Here is a 23,602-nt window from a genome sequence, read left to right on the forward strand (position 1 = left end):
GCAGGAACAAAAGACGTTCCCGGACAATCAGGAGAAACAACATTTTCAGAAGAAACAACATTTTCAGAAATAACATCATGAGCAGAACCATCAGTAAACACATCTGCAGCACGAAGCTCCTTTCCTTGCACAAGATCATTCCACATGCAACTACCATCCTCATCTTCAGCAAAGAAACGTTCTTGCCCAGGTTTAAGAAGAATGACAGAACCCTTGCTCCACCAACCCTTCTCAGCTAGAAAAACAGCAGAATCAGTTACCTTTTCAACCTGAAAAGGATTGGAAAACTTAGAAGAACCCTTGCTAGACAAAACGGGTTTCAAAACACGAACCCAATCACCAACCTTGATGAACTTATCTTTGGACTTAAGGGAGGCATCATGATAAATTTTGCCAGCAATGCCAGACTCATAAATGTTCTGCTTGACTTGATCAACAATACCTTGCATGTTGACATCATGCCTAACACTATTAACAAAGTTAGGTCTTAAAACGGACTTAGGATGTCTACCTCTCATAAGTAAATAAGGGGAAAAACCAGTAGAAGAATTTGGAGTAACGTGGTAACTCCACAGTTTCTCTTTCAAAAATTGTAAAACATCCAATTTACTCTCTAATGCAGCTTGAATCCCCTCCTTAATAAACCTATTGGCCCTCTCAACTTGACCATTGGCCCTGGGACAATATAAAGGAGTGGTTTCAGACACAACACCAATTTTTTCCCAAAAACATTTCATTTTCCTGGAAACAAATTGCACCCCATTATCGGATAAAATGAGATTGGGGGCACCTTCCAAACTGAAAACAAAATCCAAAAAGTCAATGACAGCATCGGTATTGGGATGTTCCACAAAAGTGTAATAAATCCACTTTGAAAAATTATCTATCACCACAATAGAAAATCTCTTTTCCCTACCTAAACATTCAAAGGGACCAGAAAAATCAATAGAAATGTTATCCCAAGGGCCAACAGCACCTTCTCTAAGAGACAAAGGTTGAGTCGAAACCTTCCAATGCTTATCAGCCCTAACACAAACAGAACAATTGTCAATTACTTTCTCAATACCTGTATCCATGCCAGGCCACCAATAATAGTTCTTGAGAACCCTTTTTGTGCCAGAAATACCTGGGTGACCAGCATGAGCAAGCTTGATGAGTTTGTTTCTTAAACCTTCAGGGGGAATAAACAAATCTTGACTCAATAAAATATTCCCCTCAATACTGAGTTCATCAGCAATCTGGGCAAAACTCCTCAAACCATCTTCCAAGTTCCTAATGGGAGGCCAACCATCACCAACAAACCCCTTGACTTTATTAAGCACCAAATCCTTGTCCATAGCTTCAATCCAATCTTTCTCAGAAATGCTCAACTCAAAAGAACTCACAGCATCGACCAAAGCTACAACACATTCATGCTCATCTAAAATCTCATTATTATCCTCCTCAAAGGGAGGAAGCCTAGACAAACAATCAGCAGTAAAAATTTTACCACCAGGGATATGTTGTGTCTCAAAGTTGTATTCTTGTAATCTAGCAATCAACCTAACAAGTCTAGATGACGCTTTACCACTCCTGACACCATCCATCATGAAAACAAGCGGTTTATGATCAGTAACAAGAACAAAAGGCCTACCCCACAAAAAACTTTTGAACTTTCAACAGCCCAAACACAGGCTAAGGCCTCCTTCTCAATGGTACTATAGTGCTTCTCAGCACCACGAATTGCCCTAGAAATGAACGAAATAACTCTTTCTCTACCATCCACAATTTGAGTAAAGACAGCACCAAGGCCAATTGTACTCGCGTCCACAGTAACAAAGGATTTACCCTGGGGATCAAAAGTCTTAAGACCAGGTGCTTTGGAAATAAGTTTTTTGACACTGACAAAGGCTTCATCATGAATCTTGCTCCAAATAAATTGAACACTCTTTCTAAGTAACTGTCTGAGAGGTTCCACAACAAGCGCATATCCTTTCACGAATCTCGAATAGTACTCTCCCAAACCTAAGAAAGAACGCAAAGAATCTTTGTCTTTGGGTGTACTAATTTTATCCAGAGTATTGACTAAATCTTCTTTAGGAAACATGCCATCAGCTGTGATTCTGTGTCCTAAATAATTTAGCTCTTCAACTAAAAATGTGCACTTCTCCTTGCTGACAGTCATGCCTTTAGAACCAAGAATGCCAAGAACCTTATTGAGAATAACATTGTGTTGATCACATGTTTCAGCAAAAATTAAAATATCATCCTGGAATGATTGAACACCAGAAATACCATGAAACAAATTTTCAATAAGTTTCTGAAACACGCTGGCAGCTGATGCCAAACCAAATGGCATCCTTAAGAATCTATACAACCCAAAAGGCGTAATAAAAGTGGTAAGATCCTTAGAAGATTCGTCGAGAAGCACCTGATGATAGGCAGATTTGAGGTCTATAATAGAAAAAATGTTGGCACCATTAACAGCTGACAACATATCCTGAATGCGGGGTAAAGGATGTGTATCAAAAACAATATTCTTATTAAGGGACCTCAAATCCACACATAGCCTCAAATCTTGATTCTTTTTGAGTGCCAAAACAATAGCCGACACCCATTCGGAACTATCAGTTGACTCAATGATACCTTCAGAACATAAAGTATCAAGATGGACTTTCAATTTCTCACGCATGCCAAGAGGAACCATACGTACTTTATGTTGAATAGGAGTTGCATTTTTCTTTAACTTAATTTTATGCATATAGCCTTTAACTTGACCAACAATATTTTTGAAAACATTTGAATGTCTTTTGAGAATCATTTCTAGACTATACTTGTCCATGTAAACATTGTTAACATCAAAATCTCTAAGTTGCAGAGGGCGTTCAGAACCAGGACATAAAATTACACCCAGCCTACCTAAATCAAACCACCCAACTATATTCTTTCCATCAATGGCAACGTAAATCTTGGTAAAAATTTTCCTGGATTCAAATTCTAATGAATCTTCAAAGTAACCTAACATGGTAATATCAAAGTTACCAAAAGCTTTAGGATTAATGTCAGATTTACGGAGATTTACATTTTTCCAATTTTCCTTGAAAAACACATCAGACAAAATGGTAATTGGTGAGCCTGAATCAGCCATGGCTTGAAAAGAAATGTCACTAACTAACACAATGCCCAAAGGTGCCTTAAAAGGTAGATTGATGTTGTTCACAGAATATTCAAAAATATTGTCGTAGATAGCCAATAACATGTTCTGCAAATCTTCTTCAACAACATCAACATTATTAACACCAGAATTAGAAGAATTAAAAGCTTTTTTAGGTGCATGGCAAACAGAAGAAAAATGGCCAACCTTACCACAATTAACACATTTTCTCTTAATAGCGGGACAGTTGACACTATTGGCTAAATGAGCTTTGGAACCACATCTGTAACAGGACAATTTATTATTAGAAACTTGTTTGAAACTAGACCTTCCTTTGTTGGGAAGTTGTATTGCACAAACAGGTGAAACCGCAGATGAGTTGAAAGATTTAGAACTCTCAGCAGAAATGACTCTTGAAGATAAAATGGATCTCTCAATCCCTTTGCCCAAATCAACAGCCTCACTCAATGTCGGATTACGACAGGCTAAAAGTCTTTCCTGAACTTTTTTGGATTCACATTCAAAAATTAATTGATCCCTAATACAATAATCAGCAGTTGCTCCGTAGTCGCAATTAGCAGCTAAGACTCTTAAGGCCGCAACATATTCTTCAATGGTCTCATCAGGAAACTGCTTCCTTTTATGAAATGCATGTCTTTCAATAAGAACATTAGGTTCATCTTGAAATTGTTTCTCAAGTCTGGCTACAGCTTCCTTATAGACATTCCATCCTTCACCACCACCACTAGGTGGTGCAATAGGAATTAAGTTTTTGAAAATTTCAATGGCAGCAGAACCCAAAAAACTGAATAAGATAGCCTTTAATCTTTCAGGGGAAAATTTGGATCCGTCAATAGCTACAATATAATTTTCAAAACTTTCAAACCACTTTTTCCATTCCAACTTAGGCTTACCTGGAATTTGTAGAAAAACTGTGGGTTGATTACAAATTTGTGCATTAGCCATGTCTAGACTCTGAGTAAATAAAAGAGATGAAGAAAAGTCAAAGACAACGTAAAAAAAACTTTTCCAGAAAATTAATGAAAATTTAAACGTGCAGGATTAAAAGGTGCACATCATTGAGAAGCTGAATAAAGAAGTAAGCAGTTGAGCACCAAAATGTCAAAATAAATGTGTGCACTACACAAGAACAGGAATTGAGTATGAACTCTCAGTAAAGAATGTCTTCGATAAAGTAACAAAATATTGAAGTGTGCGCACCACTGAAAATGCGCTAAGAACAGAAAGTCTTCAATGAGGTAAGAATGAAATAAAGTGTGCGCACCACTGAAAATGCGCTTTTACCAGAATGCCAACGAAGAAATAATAATGAAGAAAAAAGGAATTGAAGTGTGCGTACCACTGGAAATGCGCTTTAAACACAAAGTGTGCGCATCACTGAAAATGCGCTTTTAACACAAAGTGTGCGCAACACTGAAAATGCGCTTTTAACACAAAGTGTGCGCACCACTGAAAATGCGCTTTTAACACAAAGTGTGCGCATCACTGACGTTGCGCTGTAGTTTAAGGCAGAAAATTGTATGGAAGAAAATCTCACCCGCTTTCCAGAAGGATGATGAGAAAAGGCGGCAGGTAAGCGTAATGAAAATACGCACAAAGTGTAATTTTAAAATGGCCGCCCTTACGTGGGTGCGTAGTGAAGTCACTGGAACGCAGAGTAAGAAATTTCCTTTAAAATGGCTGCCAAAACGTAGCAGCGCTCTGAGGTCACTGGAGCGCAACGTGGAAGACGAGAGGAACGCACAACATGAAGCTGATGACGTGAAGCAGGCTCAGCAAGACGCCTTCACGCGCTGGAACTCAGAAGCAAGGCTGAATATAACGGAATCATCCAGTCCTCAATGACACTTAATCAAGGTAAAATGAGGTTACAGTACCTTTAAATTCCGTAGAATCATCAATCGAAGACAGTGAAAAAGAAAATTTGAAATAATAGGAGAGTCTTGGGTTTGATTTTCGGTTCGAAATAAAAAAATGAAAAGTCCGAAAATTTCAATTCGCCGAGTAATCCAGTGGGTCTTTTCCAAGTTTCCCTCGTCGCCAATATAAAGATGGGCTGCAGTCGAAGATGTGGTTTAAATGTAGTTTATTTAATTCATAAACTATAGACCCACAGGAACAGCAAGGCAAACATCCCAACTCTTCCAAATCCAACCGTTTATCTCCCCAGAAAGCAAACCCCAATAATTCTAAGTTACATCATGTAATTCTAAGTTACATCATGTAATTCTAAATATGACACAACCATATTCTACAAATGAGCTAACAATATACAGATAAGCATAGACATAAAAGACAGAAATGTGAACTACTACCACAGTTACCCATCTATAATTCAGTGTTATTTATGAATCTGTTATGATGTCTTAAGGAGAAGCTCTCACTTGCTCTAAGTTCCTCGTCTTGTCCAAGTCTCCAGAGACCTGACATTTGTGATGGAGGGTGGTTGCACAGACATGATGGAGATGGCAGAATGCGGGTGGCTCTGTGCTACACCAGCTGACACACTTCTCTGTTAAGGCGGGTCTCTTTAGACCTGCACTGAGGGAGGTTTACAAAGGGTAGTGTGGTCTGTAGTTGCCCCCTCGAGATCAGAGAGCAATGTTTTTAGCAGGGAGGGTCAGGGAAGGTGCAGAGAGCTGTGGGTGTGGATGGCAGAAGGCCACGTATTACTTGTTCTATTTGGTAAAGAAGGGGAGAGAGACGATTGAAGAAAAGGTGGATTTGGTAGGTGGCACTACACCTGGGCCCAAATTAAACATTGGCTACTCTGCCTCTGTTTGTACCGACCAGGATAGTGTATCTGGCTCAGGTGCAAAGTTTGCTCCGGTGTCGAAAAGAGCACATTAGTGATACCCAGGCTCAATCTTTCAATGGAGGTGGGCTGCCCTTAGTTCCAAGAGGGGAAAGTGATCCCCCAACAGATGTGTGCAGTATCTTACCATACCTAGTTGAATAAAATCGGATCAGGACTTCAAATAACCTTGAAATAAAAATAATTTGTGATGGAGCGAGGATTCAAAAAAGAAACCCGCTGTCGTTGAGTATCTCTGTTACGTTATACTAACGTTAAGTAGATAGAATACTAATTTACACCCCTACATTACATGAGGGTGAACCCGTTTCGCAAATTACATGAAATTAATCTTAACAAAAAGTAAATAACCCGAGATGTAATAATATGGTGAGTAGAATGTTTTGCGAATGGCTTACACTGCAAATTGGGCACATGAATTGCGCTTGCAAAGGGCCAGATTCTCAGAATCTGGCCCTTTGCGAGTGCGATTTTTGCATTTGGGATTCATCATCCCAAATGCAAAAATCGGTAATAGCGATTTCGCAATTTAGCGAGGAATTACATTTAAGGAATCTCTATTTGAGATTCCTTAAATGCAATTCATCATCCATTTTACAATTGCGAATTCGCAATTTCGGCCCGCTATTTACCGCGAGGTCAAACCTCGTGGTAAATAGCGAAAACTTAGAAAAATGCTTTTAAAAGCATTTTTCTAAGGTGCATGTTGCGCACACACATGTCCTTTGGACATGTGTGTGTGCAACACCTGTTTAAATTTGCATTTAAGGGGTGCTACAGGGTGTCCTTTGGACACCCCTGGCACCCTTTAAATCACTATCTAATCGCAAATAAGGAATCTGTAGGAATCACAAAAAATATTGCTATTCCTACATGAATCCCGTTTTGCGAGTCTGGAATAGCGATTCCTTATGATTCGCTATTTCAGACTCGCAAAACCTCCCAATGATGAATCAGGCTGTATAGTATATTAGAAGGCATGTCGTGTGAAGCTTAAGTAAACCCAATTGCCATTGTTTTTACTTATGCTTTGCTGGAACATTAAACATGGTGCTCTACATTCTTGTATTGTATGTGTGCAAACAAATACAAAATATCACATATAATTGTTTAAATTAAGACTAAAGAGTGATGTAAAGTTCTATTGCAAACTTCAGCCTAGCACTATTTTAACCAATTCCACTCAAAAGTCACGGAGACACGTCGAGTTGAGGGACACATAGAATGCCTGACAGAATACATGCAGTAGCTAATGCTTGCATAAAATGATTCACCTTGATTTGGCACTGCATGGGCCGCATAGAACATTACCTATTATGTATCCTGCTTTGCATGCATCTCTTGTGAACACATTGTATAACCGTTTAAAATGGGTGCTAAAAAAGAGGTGAAGATCCTGGAGAAAATGCACTCCATCTAGGGCACCAAAATACCGTGAACATCTTCATCTTCAATATAATAGTTTGACTGATATAAGCGTTATTTCGACATCCAGTGTCATAAAAGCATGAAGACGTTTTACAAAAACAAATATAGAGTCAACTTTTCATCATAGGGAAATACGATAAAAAGTGATGTAGTATGTAGTCCTTCTGGGTACTCTGCTGCACCCTCAATAAAAACCACAGTTGCCTGGTTCCGCATTTTACAAAATTCATACATATCTTATTGATAAAAATATACAGAAGGTACAATAAAAATAGAAAGGGAAAGCAACTTGAAAATTCATCTAGGTGGAATCGGGTATCTGAATACAACCCCCCAGAAACCTTATTGAAAAAATGTAACCCTCCGTAGGATAGCAGCATTAAAACGAAACAAGCATTTACAATGCAATGGTTTTGCCTTTGTTAAAGTTAGAGCTATTGGCATTGCTCTTGACATTTTTTTTATTTATGTTTTTTTTACATAAATAAATGGCATTGTCATTTACAATAGCAGGGCAGGGCACAGGGAAGGGGGGCGAGGAGAGACGAAGGAGAGCTGCGGGCTCAGGGAAGGGGGGGGCGAGACGAAGGAGAGCTGCGGGCTCTTGTTGTAATGCTTGCATGGATGAGTTGGTGGATGCATGCATGGGTGCATGCATAGATGGGTGTATGGATAGATGCATGGATGGGTGGATGGATAGATGCATATATACAGCCAATCCCTCAACAATGTATGCAATCCACCAACCCATCCAACCAACAACCCATCCATGCATCCACCCATACATCATGCATACATCCATCCATCATGCATCCATCCATCCACCCACTGTGTCCCACTCCGACCCCTCTAAATATAACTGATTTTTTCTGTATATAGAGATGACTGTATTCACTAGTATATGCAGTAGACCTTTCTACTCTAACATTCCTATGTGACTCTTGCAGTACATCTATTCATATCCCTTCCATATGTATATAGAAATATAACAAGAATCAACAGTCTCTTCTTTGTGTGACTACATTTCAATTGTTTTCCTGTTTGTATCTTTTACTTAACGCATGTAAATCAAAGTCCTTAGGTTTGGCAACTGGTTCTTATGTAAACCGCTCTGACACCTTTGGGTAAAGTTCGCGCTACATAAAATCACATTAAATAAAACTTTACCCCACAAATCCAACCATTTATTTATTTATTAACAAGTTTGTACCGCGCTACGAATCGACTCCCGAAGGAGTATCTCCGCGCCTTTTAGCACCTTCAGCGAACAAAAGAGACACTAGCTGTGTATTGTCCTAACCTCGGAGTGGAATTCTATTTCTGAAAGAGAAAGGTTTTCAATTTTTTCCTAAAAGGAAGGTGTTCCCTGCACTATCTGATAGATAAGGGAAGGCCATTCCACAATGTTGGACCTGCCACAGATAAAGCTCTAGACCCCTGTCTTGCCTTCCTAGCCATAGGTACGCATAACAGAGCCTGTTCGCTAGACCTGAGAGATCGTGTGGGAACATACGGGATGAATTTGTTGGCCAAATAGGCCGGGCCTTTCCCAGTGAGACATTTGTGCCTAGGCTTACATTTTACGGCCTCGAAGCACACAGAGAAGGGACAGTTTACGAAGTCGAGGCTTTGTAGGGTGCATGGCAGGGGACAGTTTTAGGCGCCAAGGGAGGGTAGGGAGCAGAGTCAGAGTACTTCACGGAGGTAGGGGGCAGTTTTTTATGGTTCAGGGCAGGGGGCTGCGGTACTTTTTGGAGCATGGCCTTATTTTAAAGGGCTCAGTTCAGGTGGAGGAACGGCACAAAACACCAGGCAGACAGAGGGCAGAAGGACACAAAAACGAGGGGAAACAATTATAACTGAGGGCAGATTGGCACAAAAAAACAGGCAGACAGAGGAAAGAAGGACACAAAAACGAGGGGGGGGGGGGGGCGGGATGATTGTAACGGAGGCCAGAATGGCACAAATCACGAGGCAGACAGGGCAGAAGGACACAACAAGAGTTCTAAACACACAAAGCTATTTAGGCTTTCATCAAGTTACAGGAACCCCCATCCATACACCACTGCCAAGCACAGAAAAGCAGCTAATAGAAGGTAGAACTGGTGGCAGAAGGCTAGATGTCATTCTTGCTGATAAGTACTCGAGCACAAGCTCTGCTGTGTGCAGGGTGAACCCCCGGAGCTCCAGAAGTTACTGGGGGCAACAGCACCTCTAAGGGAGCCCCTCTGAAGTCCTCCATTAAACGGGGAGAGCTGCTTCGATGCTTCGGGATGCTGCTCCACAAACTCTGCCAGCCTTGACTACCTTGTTATTCTAATAATTCGACATTTAAATGTTATCATTTAAATGATGTCAATTCCTTGCCATTGAGGTTAAAGGTTGTGTGACATCACTCCTTGTCTTGTAAAATGTTAATTCATTCTAACTTCTAGAACTTTCTAAAATGAAGAACAAAGGGGTGCCTGACAGAGAATATGAAGAGGGGGGGCTGAAACGCAGCAGGTCTGTACTGAGAAAGAGAAGGGAGGGGATGCAGGCAGGAAAGAGGACGGGAAAACAATAGAGGAGGAGCGGGAGTCGCTGATTCAAGGCTGGGTTTAGAGGACTCCAGGGCACGAACCTACTAGAGGCCATAAACCAAGGGCCAGGGTGGGGTTTGGGGCTATGGGAGGGGGCCCTTTTGAGGAGGTTTCAGAGCTGGGAGTTCTTGATAGGTAATGCAGCAGAAGCTCCTGCGGATGCATGATACGCACATAAACCAATGTATTCTTCTGAACACACTCTTCAATAGAAAAGAATTTTGGGAGGAGCCGCAGTGGGTGCTATGAAGCCGACCTAACGCACACTGATGTACATGATTTATTGTTTGGGTTGAGTCCGATAGCAGCACGACATGTTGATACACTTGGATCTACGGGAGTTTGTATGCAGATTCAGTAGAAGGACTATATGTAAAATATGAATCTAATGCAGGCTGAAAATGATTTGAGCTCATATTTTTGAGGAATGAGAAGGAACCATAATGGACTGTAAGGATAAAAATTAGTCAAAACAAATTGAAATGACAAAGCATTCGATTTGTATTTAAAAAAACCACACAAACAAATTAGGCCTCATTATGGGTGCAAACGTGCAGTGGCATTAAGACACAGTAAGCATTCAGTGACTGGGTGGGGGGGAGGTGTCAGCGCATCTGATCCTGGGTCGAAAGGTGCAAACAGTAAGCGGGGTAAGTAGCCTTACCCAGCACCGTGTGAAATGCACGACGGACGGAGGTCACAGGGGTAGTGGAGGGGACAGCAGCGCTGTTCACCCCGGTGGGGCTGAGACTGAAACCAAACGCCACCATTTTAGGACTTGGTGCACTGAATGTTGGCTGTGTCCGGCTGGTTACACATAGCTCTGCCGCGAGCATTTAAGACAACGCAAGTCTTGGGTGGGAATTCACAGGCCGGGCTGCTGCGTCCCAAGGTCATTTAGCGCCTAAAGCATTGGAGCCCACCTCTCAGAGCTACTTTCACAGTCTCTGCCCTGGATGGGCATGCCCTCGGATGCCGACTGTTCTCTGTCTGAGTCTTTCTACTTTAGCTACGCGACCGTTCTGTCTCCTGGGGCAGTGCTGCCCCCTTCCCCCCAGCACTGGTAAATTGCACTAATGACAACCCTACTGACTACATTCAGCCATTCACGCTGCAGCTTCTGCCCATGCTCAGCACTGGGCGCCTAAACCACTGGGTGCTAAAGTAAAGCACCTCTCTTTGACCATCTGTCCCCCTATTCACAACAGGGCAGCGCTGCATTTCTTAAAAGGCGAATGCTTTGTTCACCTATGTAACCCCTGGAAAGTACCCCCCATCTCCCACCCCCAGGGAGGCTTTAAGTAGCCGCAAGAATGCCAGGGGCACGGAAGGTACACATGAGGCCATGTTTGCAGTAATTGCTTCCACTACCCCTGCACACAGCACAGCCCGGTGCACATGGACCAGCTTTGCCTTTCACAAAGCCTGGTGGGAAGATGCCTGTGTACAGGTTTACCGAGTCAGCAGAATTCGACCTTAAGACGCGGCTGAGACTCAGCAGCTCACCTTCGCAGTACCTGGGAAAAAAGAGAGAAAGTGAGAAATGGAGAGAGAGGGGAGCCGAGAATAAAAAGAGAGGAAGGGGAGAAGGACGGAGAGCGAAAGGGGAGAGAGAAAAAGAGAGGGAAGGAGAATAAGAAACAGAGAGAGACGAGGATAGAGGAGAGAGAATGCGGGGGAGAAAGAGTGAGAGGGAGAATGAGAAAAAAAGCGAGATAGCACGGGATTGAGAGGGGGTTTGGGGTAGAGTCAGGAGTTCAAAATGCTTGGCGCCTTTTCTAGAGGTGAGGGGGCAGGACTCATTCCAAGCAGATGACGTCAGGAGCTGGCTTCACACCAACTCTAAAGGCACTCTCAAGATGAAGCCACTGATAAATGTCTGGTGATGCCGAGCGAACAAAAGCAACAGAAAGCCAACATCTGGGCACTGGAGCTACTCACCAGATTGGCAATGCCTGCTACAACCCCACAACAGCGCTGGCACGTTCCCTCTGCCATCAGCTCTTGGATAAAACAGCATTGATAGACAAAAAACATATGGAGAAGCAAGCGCCACCCCTTCATCTGGGGAAGACACAACCTGGTCGGTTTCTGTACGTGTACGATTTTAAGATGTAGTTTACCATCATGCTGTGCATCCGTCAGACGGCAATGGCGCCCGGTTCGCACAATACGACACAAAACAGCAAGAGTTATACACAAAGAACACACGCACAGCAGGATATGTGAGAGGAAAGGTGCCGTGTTATGTACAGTGGGATACAGCAGCGAGTACAATGCTGCAGTCAGCTGTTCCTCACAAAGGCAGCCGCCGCACAGAACACGACACAAAGGGAGCCATCACAGGCCAGTCCCTGGCAGGGGAGAACCGCAACTCAATTATCAGCACCTTCCAGTCCACTGCTGCGGGGTATTTGTGCTGTATGCGAGCTTCTTCCCGCCCAAATGCCAGCCCCCACTCGAGCGTCGCTACGCACCAGGGGATTTTGCCTGGCAACGTCTGCGCTTTCCAATACATGACTATAAATGTGTGAGCTATCAGCAGTGCCAAATTAATGACTGTTTTTGCAGCTTTTGCAAATTTCGAGTGCTTAAACAGCCCTAACAGTGAGCCCTCCAACGTGCACACAGGAGGTAGCCAACACATTCGCCAGCTTTTGTCTTGTGTCTGCCCGGATGGTGAAAATATCAATGTACCTGTTCCAACATTTATTGGAAGACTTCTCCGGTCTCCCCGCGGGCGCCGCCATACTGCTGCTGTCTTCTTCTCCTTCTTCCCCCGGGCTGCGGGGGGCGGGCACTTCCGGCCGGCCGCGCTAGGATTGGCCGGCCGGCCAGTCACGGGGCGGGAAACGGGAAGAAGAGACGCAGTAGTGCCGGCAATGCCGGACCAGACACGGGGGCGTTCCCGGCGTCCCGTGACGTCGGCAAAAGCCAAAGAATGTCGGGAACGCCCCCGTGTCTGGTCCGGCATTGACGGACAGGCCCCTCGTCCAATGGCAAGGCTCCGTTTACGGAGCCAGCCAATCAAGGACGAGGGCCGAACCAAGCCACCCTACAGTTAACATCAGGTTTTCGCCTGCGCCGAAAAGATGCGCAGAGCGCATCTTCGGCGAGGCAAAACCTAAAAACGAGGGAAAAAAATTCAAGTGCTTAGCATATGATTATGGGACTTAGAGGGTCAGCGGTGGAGCTCCAAAGTGATTGACAGTCAGCAGGTTTCTGCAGAGCGCTATACTAATCCTAACCGTAACTTCTGTCTGATGAGCCAAGCGTGACTTAAAAACGTTGCCACACAACATGCAAAGAAAGGTCTGACATCGGTCCCGATAGTCCTGTGTTCCCGGCTGCAGGCACAGTGGTTTTAGCCACTTGGCCCACGGGATGTTTAATATTACTTCACACATGAAGCCTGAATACAAAGCTAAATAATAAATAAAGACTGTATTTCTAGCTTTAATTTTAAATGCCTTTTCAAAGGGGTATGCTGTTTGAAAGGAACTACATTCGTTTTAAGTATATTTTAATTATATATTGAAGGCTATGTCCAATGTATTGAAGAATTGTAAGTAATTATTAATTTCTCATATTGGTACAGGTTTTTTTTTTACAACTTTTCAACTGCTTAGGGTACAATTGAGCTCAATAATCTTAAGCAATTTAGAACCTTGCATTGATCGAAAACTCACAGTTTCTTTTAGTTGACTAGTTTACTAACAGAATAACTCTTCTGTTTCAATTCTCTAGAGATGCCATTTGATCCTACCAGCATCCTCAGCCAGGCTGTCTCCAATGTTATCTGCTCAATTACCTTTGGTAAACGGTTTGACTACGAGGACGAGAACTTTCATGAATTGCTTCACATGATGAATGAAACCTTCCTACACATGAGTTCATTCTGGGGGCAGGTCAGTGATATTTCAATTTCCTTCTACAGTTTTGCTTTGAGATAGGGAGTGGTCCTAAAAACATTCAAAACTGAAGCACAATCATCTACAAGTAGTATACAATCTTTGAAGAAGAAATACAGCCTTCTAATTAAAATGCCTTCCTCACAAAAGAATGCTCAAGTTGAGTAGATGAAACGTACTTATGTTGTTACGTATACCGGCCCCAGGATGCTTGTATTCAGTACAGGGAAGACTTGGCTTGACAGTTAGGTCTGGACTGTTCCCATGAGGCACAGGGTCAAGACTGATTTCCATATGGCTGGGTCTGAATTGGGGGGCAAAGTGAGCTGAAGGACCATGATCTGTGACTGGGGTGAATGTCTGAAAAGTTTCAGTGCTCTGCCCATTATCTCTTTGTGTATACTTTGTTTGCCCACAGTAGGCAGGGTATGCCCAGACGTAGGCCCCTTGGTCAATTTGCCACTGGATTCAAGCTAGCCTGGCTGATGAGGGGTGCTACCCCGAAACTGGTCCTAGGATGCTTGTATCAGGTCCAGGGAAGACTTGGCTTGGCAGTTTGGTCTGGACTCTTCCCATGAGGCACAGGGTCAAGACTGTTTCGCATATGGCTAGGACTGAACTGGGGTGGCTAAAGAACGATGATTTATTCAACCAAGATCTGTGACTACGGGTGAATGTCTGAAAAGTTTCAACTCTCTGTCCATCATCTCCTTCTGTTTATATTGTTTGCCCTAAGTTGGCAGAGTATGTCCAGATGTAGGCCCCTTGCTCAATTTGCCACTGAATTCAAGCTAGCCTGGCTGCTGAGGGTTGTTACCCCGAAATCTGTCCCAGGATGCACTTGTTTTGGCAGTTAGGTCTGAACTGTTCTCATGAGGCACAGGGTCAAGACTAATTTGCATATGGCTGCATCTGAACTGGGGTGGCAAAGTGAACTAAAGACTGATGATGCATTTAACCCCAATCTGTGAATGGGGGTGCCTGTCTGAAAATCTTCAGTGCTCTGTCCATCATCTTCTTGTGTTTGCTTTGTTCACCCTAAGTTGGCAGGGTATGCCCAGACATGGGTCACTTGCTCAGTTTGCCACTGGATTCAAGCTATCCTGGCTGATGAGGGATGTTACCCTGAAACTTGTCCGAGGATGCTTGTATCCGGTCCAGGGAAGACTTGGCTTGGAAGTGCGGTCTGGACTGTTCCCAAGAGGCACAGGGTCAGGACTGATTTGCATGTAGCTGGGTCTAACCTGTGGTGGTGAAGTGAGCTAAAAAACAATGATTGATTTAGCCCATATCTGTGACTTGGGGTGAATATCTGAAACGTTGCAGCGCTTTGTCCATGATAATTCTTGTGTTTACTTTGTGCTCCCTAAGTTGGAAGGGAATGCCAAGGCGTGGCTCCCTTGCTCACTTTGACACACGATTCAAACTAGACTGGCTGATGAAGGGTTTTACTCCGAAAACGATCCCAGGATGCTTGTAACCAGTCAAGGAAAGACTTGGCTTGGCAGTTTGGTCTGGCCTGTTCCTATGAGGCACAGGGTCAAGACTGTTTTGCATATAGTTGAGTCTGAACTGGGGTGGTGAAGTGGGCTAAAGAATGATGATGAATTTAACCCAGATCTGTGACTGTGGATGAAAGTCTGAAAAGTTTTAATGCTCTGTCTATCATGTCTTTGTGTTTAGTTTGTTCACCCTTGGTTGGCAGGGAATGCCTAGAAGTGGGTCTCTTGCTCACTTTGCCACTGGATTCAAGCTAGCCTGGCTGATGAGGGGTGTTACCCGAAACTCGTCCCAGGGTGCTTGTATCCTGGCCAGGAGAGACTTGTCTCGGCAGTTCAGTCTGTACTGTTCCCATGAGGCACTTGGTCAAGACTGATTTGCATATGGCTGGGTCTGAACAGGGGTGGCGTAGTGAGCTAAAGAACGATGATGGATTCAACCCAGATTTGTGACTAGGAGTGAATGTCTGAAAAGTTTCAGGCCTCTGTTCTTCATCTCCTTGTGTTTACTTTGTTCGCCCTAGGTTGTCAGGGTATGCCCAGACGTGGGTCACTTGCTCGCTTTGCCACTGGAGTCAAGCTAGCCTGGCTGATGAGGGGTGTTACTACGAAACCGGTCCCAGAATGCTTGTTTCTGGTCCAGGGAAGACTTGGCTTGGCAGTTAGGTCTGGACTGTTCCAATGAGGCACAGGGTCAAGACTGGTTTGCATATGGCTGGGTCTGAACTGGGTTAGCGAAGTGAGCTAAAGAGCGTTGATGGATTAGGCCCAGATCTGTGACTGTGGATGAATGTCTGAATAGTTTCAGCGCTCAGTCTATCATTTCTTTGTGTTTACTTTATTTACCCTAAGTTGTCATGGTATAATCAGACGTCGGTCCCTTGCTCAATTCAATTAAATTCAAATAGTTTTTATTCGATTACATAATCATAAAAGAAATTTACATTTTTAAAACAATAACCATAAAAACATTGAGTTCATCCATACAAAATACAAGATCCCCATAGAAATGATCCCAAGTTACATATTCTGGACATACAAAAATACAATAAGTTAATATAAAATACTTATAAAAAGAATAATATCCATAAAAAAACACCATCTATATACCAGTTTCATAAGACCAATAAATACAGTCATACCTCAGAAATTCATTGGTTACGCAAGGCATGGGCACGGATTATCCACATGCCATGTAAAAATTTGGCGATAGCGATGATACATAATTCATTACCATTTATTTTTAAAATCCTTAATGCTTCTGTGCTGGTAGTAAACCCCATCATATGACAAATCGGCTTTAACCATTTATGTCTCAGATTCCTGTACACTGGGCAAATGAAAAAGACATGGGCAATAGATTCTCGTTGAGTTGGGCAAAACGGACATTCCATGCTGGATCCTGTACCCCATTTACCTGTAAATGATTTGATAGGAAGGGTGCCTATCCTAAATTGGTGGTACCATTTTCTATCACATGGAGCCGTTATTAGGTCTCAATACTTTTCGTAAACGGGTTTATGTTTGGTCTCTAAGAAAACCCTTGACAGGGACATACTTGTCATAGACGAAAATAGTTTCATCATAACCATATTCCAGTATAGCCCCTTTAGTTCTTTACGGGATGGAAATGTAACATTAAATGGATTTTGCCACAACATAATTAGCCCCATGTCATAAAGTATTGTCTTAACCTGCTTCAGCCACAACATTTTTCCCACTCCCGCTACATCCCTGACCTCCAGGAGAGCATAGGCGTACTCGGAAAGCTCTGGGGTAACCCAGAGCCTCCTCCAGTAGGCCACGGTCCTAAAACAAGCCACATCTTTTCAATACTGGCTTCCCAGATCATAATAAAGCGGCAGTAGAGGGGTGGATTGAGGTAAGCCCGTAATAGCCCTCAAAAATTTGTTTTGCGAGGTCGAGAGTGCAGATAAGTTGCTGAAGCCCCATAATTCTGCCCCATACAATATAGATGCTGTGATTTTTGCATTATACATTTTCATTATTGGGGCAATTGGCTTGGTGTGGGATAGCCTGTGTTCTTTTAACAGAGCACCAGACAACTGTGCATGTCTAAGCAGTAACGTATCCAGATGTGGATTCCACTTAAGTTTAGGACTTAGTGTAATACCAAGGTATGTAAAAATATTTGCCTGCTCGAGCATAGCATTGTTCATAGTAACAATCCCTTTTACTATTTTCTGCTTATGGAGGACCATGAACTTAGTCTTGTCTACATTTATTATGAGACCATAAAGCTTACAAAATAGTTCAAACCTTGATATAGCCATCTGCAGACCTTGCTGAGTTTTAGATAATAGCAGGGTGTCCCTTGCTCACTTTGCCACTAGATTGAAGTTAGCCTGCCCGATGAAAAATGTTACCTCTAAACTGGTCCCAGGATGCTTGTATCGAGTCCAGGGAAGACTTGACTTGGCAGTTCGGTCTGGACTATTCCTATGAGGCACAGGTTCAAGACTTATTTACATATGGCTGTATCTGAAATGGGGTGGGAAAATGAGATAAAGAATGATGATGGATTCAACCCAGATCTGTGACTAGGTGTGAATGTCTGAAAAGTGTCAGCGCTCTGTCCATCATCTCCTTGCGTTTACTGAATTCTTAATAACACCACCTGTTTTTAGATGGTAATATGTACTTGTTATATAAATGATGTAAAGGAGGTTGTGGATTGCTGGCCAACATCTATTTGAACTCCATGCCCTATCACACAGCCAGAGTGCAAGTGCTCTGCCCCTAAACTGATATTGTAAAGTTGGTCTCACCTAGTTGGTGTATTTAACTCTCCAGTAAAGCAATTGCAAGTAGTCTCATAAATGGTGCCAGTGATGTGTGTGTTAAAAGTCATATGTGGGTTGCAGTGTCTATACCACCCACTGATATGACAAAAATGTGTTTCTTCACCAAGTACCATTGTGCTCAATCCGTGTTGCAAGTTAAAAACACTTCAGTGATGCATACTGGGAAAAGAGGTTTTGTGGTGTATGAAAAACTATTTTTGTTCCTTGGCTATATTCTGTAAAGTGTGCCTTGTAAGACAACAGGGTAATATATTTAATATATAGAAATATGGCATAACACATTATGTGAATAGAATGCCTTCAAAGTGAATATTTATCCAAATACTATTTTCACTATGTAGGTAAAGCTAGAATTTTATGAACAGGCCTACATATAAATAAAATCATTATTTTATATCTCTATTTTAGAAAATGCTACCAAAATTATTCAAAGTTATTTTGCACTTAGTTTCTGAACTCCAACTCAAATCCTTCCTTGTTTTTCAGAACTTCTCTATAGGAATCGTGTACACCAAGCCTTATTCTTTATTCCAGTCAGTGTTTGCCAGTGACATGTTTTCTATGCTGCCATTGAAGCTAAGACCTTTAAAGGCAGTAAGATAAATTTGCGCCCAATCCTTTACTTTGAAAGATTTTCTATAGTTATGTAATCATAGCCGTTAATTCATATGTGATGTTTTAAAATCACACGCTACTACCACTTAAGGATGGCATGCCAACAAATATGATTGGCTGCAAACGTTTGAAACAGCGTGCTAATATATTTCTACCATATTCCCCTATTGCCAGATCAAGCCATTAATATCTATTGTTTGTAATAATCTGCTACCTGAAGCAGCTCTCACAAATTATTCCTGTTAATGACTATGTATCTAATTTTTTAGCAAGTTATCTAAAGGTGAGTCAACGAAGATCGCAAGGAGCTCTCAGTGTGGTTTAGATCCTGTATGTTTTATATTGAATGTAATTTTAAAGAAATACTTCTGCCCTCAATGAACCAAGCATTGTCATTTTAGCAGGCCCAGTTTTAACTTGATCCTCTGCGAGATGCCTTCAGTACACACTTGATGTCTCATAACATTTCCTGCCAGGTTTTCCAGTGTTAATCCACCTATTGATTCTCTAATAAAGAAATGGTATGTTGTTTACATTTTTTGATAGGGCTAGATGAGACTCAAATGTGGATAGTTAGCTGGAGAAGCTCACCTCCTAAGTTTGCCGAGTACAGCAGTTACAGAGGCATAGTATAAAAGCAACTCAAAATTTGCTTTAGTGATGTAATGTTCCTATTTAGCTAGTCACTGTTGCCAAACATTAAATAAAATGTGTCATATTATGATAATAATTTACAACTGAATTTAAGTATGAATTCCTTCAAAGATCCCCATTTGTATATGGTGGTTGTATCATTCGATTTCTTTGGTCTCTTTATAGCTCCAGGAGGTGCTTCCAAATGTCATGCGTTATATACCAGGCCCTCACCACAATGTACAAAAACTACTTGAGAATCTACTGCAATTCATTTCTGAGAGGGTGAACATCAGTCAAGAGTCCCTTGATGCCAGCTTCCCAGGGGACTTCATTGAGTGTTTTCTCATGAAAATGGATCAGGTATTTATGTTTACATCAGCCCACATCATAGTCGGCTACTTCACATGACTAATATCCTTCCGCAGGTGGTCCATCAAAAGTGTCCATCATCTAGCCACTCCAAGGCATGAATATGAAACAGATATTAAAATACCAACAATAGCTGTTGATCTACATATTCTCTTCTGCTCTATGGAATACTCAGCTCTTTCTCAACTAGACAACTTTATTACTGGCCAGTTCAACTCACATTCCACCCTTCATTGGTTAGCACATATCATCAACAGTCATATTGACTCAAAAATGCATCTGTAACCCTATCATTGGCACTAAACACAGATTATGACACCTTGATACACTACCCTTGTGATGGAGAAGTATCTTTATTTTATCTGTCATCCCTATCCCTAACCAACTCCTGAAATCCATGCCTTCTCCTCTGAAATAAAGAACGTATCAGCCTTCTCTTATTATTTTATTTAAACAATGTTCTAACATACAATCTGTTTGAGATATTAGGTAAGTTGGAGTGGCAGTATTAGGATCACAGCAGTAACTCACATTTGATATGTATTGTTTTACATTCTGTAGTTTTTTATGGTGATGATATGAACTTGCGACGCAAAAAAATGATGGACCGAATGCTGAATAAATCATACATTCACCCCCAGTCAAGAGATCTGGGTTAAATCCATTCTTTTTTTGCTCACCATGCCACCCCAGTTTAGACCCAGCCATATGCAAATCAGTCTTGACCCTGTGCCTCATGGGAACAGTCCAGACCTAATGCCAAGCCAGGTCCTCCCTGGACTGGAAACAAGCATCCTGGGACCGGTTTCTGGGTATTATCCTTCATCAGCCAGGCTAGCTTGAATCCAGTAGCACAGTGAGCAAGGGACCCACGTCTGGGCATACCCATCCCACTTAGGTGAAAAGTGCTATGCAAACAAATCATGGACGGAATGCTGAATAAATCATACATTCACCCCAACTCAAGAGATCTGGGTTAAATCCATTGTTCTTTTGCTTGCCCTTCCACCCCAGTTTAGACCCAGCCATATGCAAATCAGTCTTGACCCTGTGCCTCATGGGAACAGTCCAGACCGAACTGCAAAGCCAGGTCCTCTGTGGACCGTAAACAAGCATCCTGGTACAGGTTTCTGGGAATTACCTTTCATCAGCCAGGCTAGCTTGAATCCAGTGGCACAGTGAGCAAGGAGTCCACAACTGAGCATACCCATCCCACTTAGGGTGAAAAGTGCTACGCAAACAAATAATGGACAGAATGCTGAATAAATGATACATTCACCCCCAGTAGACAGATCTGGGTTCAATCCATCGTTCTTTTACCCACCATGCCACCCCAGTTTTACCCAGCCATTTACAAATCAGTCTTGACCCTGTGCCTCATGGGAACAGTCCGGACCTAAATGTTAAGTCAGGTCCTCCCTGGACCGGAAACAAGCCTCCTGGGACTGGTTTCTGGGTATTACCCTTCACCAGCCCGGTTAGCTTGAATCCAGTGGTACAGTGAGCAAGGGACCCACGTCTGGGCATACCTATCCCACTTAGGGTGATAAGTGCTACGCAAACAAATCATGGACAGAATGCTGAATAAATCATACATTCACCCCAACTCAAGAGATCTGGGTTAAATCTATTGTTCTTTTGCTTACCCTGCCACCTCAGTTTAAACCCAGCCATATGCAAATCAGTCTAGACCCTGTGCCTCATGGGAACAGTCCAGACCAAACTAACAATCCAGGTCCTCCCTCGACCAGAAACAAGCATCCTGGGACTGGTTTATGGGTATTACCCTTCATCAGCCAGGGTAGCTTGAATCCAGTGGCACAGTGAGCAAGGGATCCACGTCTGGGCATACCCTTCCCACTTAGGGTGAAAAGTGCTACGCAAACAAATGATGGACGGAATGCTGAATAAATCATACATTCACCCCCAGTCAAGAGACCTGGGTTAAATCCATCATTATTTTGTTTACTATTCCACCCCACTTTAGACCCAGCCATAAGCAAAGGAGTCCTGACCCTGTGCCTCATGGGAACAGTCCGATGATTCAGAAAAGGGGGTGGTGATGGACAGAGTATCTGAATTAAGCAGACTACTCCTACCCAGTCCAAAGATCAGGGCTTGATCCATCACCGTTTTTTAGCTCACTGCACCATCCCAGCTCAGAACCTGGCTACATGCAAATTAGTCTGTCCCTGGCCCAATGCATCATGGGAACAGGGCAGACCAAACTACCAAGCCAATTCTTATACTGGGAAGGAAACAAGCTTCCGGGGACCGGTTTCTGGCATTACAGCCGTCTTCGGCCCGGCTTGCTTGAATCCTGATGGTGCAATGAGCAAGGGACTCACATCTGAGTATATCCTTCCACGCTTATGGTGGACAAAATGATTCAGAAAAGGGGGTGGTGATGGACAGAGTATCTGAATTAAGCAGACTACTCCTACCCAGTCCAAAGATCAGGGCTTGATCCATCACCGTTTTTTAGCTCACTGCACCATCCCAGCTCAGAACCTGGCTACATGCAAATTAGTCTGTCCCTGGCCCAATGCATCATGGGAACAGGGCAGACCAAACTACCAAGCCAATTCTTATACTGGGAAGGAAACAAGCTTCCGGGGACCGGTTTCTGGCATTACAGCCGTCTTCGGCCCGGCTTGCTTTAATCCTGATGGTGCAATGAGCAAGGGACTCACATCTGAGTATACCCTTCCACGCTTATGGTGGACAAAATGATTCAGAAAAGGGGGTGGTGATGGACAGAGTATCTGAATTAAGCAGACTACTCCTACCCAGTCCAAAGATCAGGGCTTGATCCATCACCGTTTTTTAGCTCACTGCACCATCCCAGCTCAGAACCTGGCTACATGCAAATTAGTCTGTCCCTGGCCCAATGCATCAGGGGAACAGGGCAGACCAAACTACCAAGCCAATTCTTATACTGGGAAGGAAAAAAGCTTCCGGGGACCGGTTTCTGGCTTGGTAGTTTGGTCTGCCCTGTTCCCATGATGCACTGGGCCAGGGACAGACTGATTTGCATATAGCCAGGTTCTGAGCTGGGATGGGGCAGTGAGTTAAATAACGGTGATGGATCAAGCCCTGATCTTTGGACTGGGTAAGAGTGGTCTGCTTAATTCAGACACTCTGTTCATCACCACCCCCTTTTCTGAACCGTTTTTGGCCACTATAGGTGTGGCAGGGTATACTCAGACATGAGTCCCTTACTCACTGCTCCATCAGGATTCAAGCAAGCCGGGCCGACGACGGCTGAAATGCCAGAAACCGGTCCCCGGAAGCTTGTCTCCTTTCTGGTGAAGAATTGGCTTGGTAGTTTGGTCTGCCCTGTTCCCATGATGCACTGGGCCAGGGACAGACTGATTTGCATATAGCCAGGTTCTGAGCTGGGATGGGGCAGTGAGTTAAATAACGGTGATGGATCAAGCCCTGATCTTTGGACTGGGTAAGAGTGGTCTGCTTAATTCAGACACTCTGTTCATCACCACCCCCTTTTCTGAATCGTTTTTGGCCACTATAGGTGTGGCAGGGTATACTCAGACATGAGTCCCTTACTCACTGCTCCATCAGGATTCAAGCAAGCCGGGCCGACGACGGCTGAAATGCCAGAAACCGGTCCCCGGAAGCTTGTCTCCTTTCTGGTGAAGAATTGGCTTGGTAGTTTGGTCTGCCCTGTTCCCATGATGCACTGGGCCAGGGACAGACTGATTTGCATATAGCCAGGTTCTGAGCTGGGATGGGGCAGTGAGTTAAATA

The 23,602-nt window shown here is 43.2% G+C and overlaps 1 protein-coding gene across 3 annotated transcripts in view; it reads left to right on the plus strand.

Annotated features, from left to right (window-relative positions):
* Positions 1-23,602, plus strand: part of LOC147692367 (cytochrome P450 2G1-like) — a 518,353-nt gene that overhangs the window by 356,867 nt on the left and 137,884 nt on the right. For all 3 annotated transcript variants that reach the window (XM_086938591.1, XM_086938592.1, XM_086938590.1), the window contains exons 5-6: positions 13,727-13,887; positions 19,649-19,825. In XM_086938591.1, the coding sequence (XP_086794717.1) occupies positions 13,727-13,887; positions 19,649-19,825 (338 nt within the window). The remainder of the gene's footprint in view (positions 1-13,726; positions 13,888-19,648; positions 19,826-23,602) is intronic.

This window comes from Lissotriton vulgaris, chromosome 9 (assembly GCF_964263255.1).
Source record: "Lissotriton vulgaris chromosome 9, aLisVul1.2, whole genome shotgun sequence".
Classification (NCBI taxonomy): Eukaryota; Metazoa; Chordata; class Amphibia; order Caudata; family Salamandridae; genus Lissotriton; species Lissotriton vulgaris.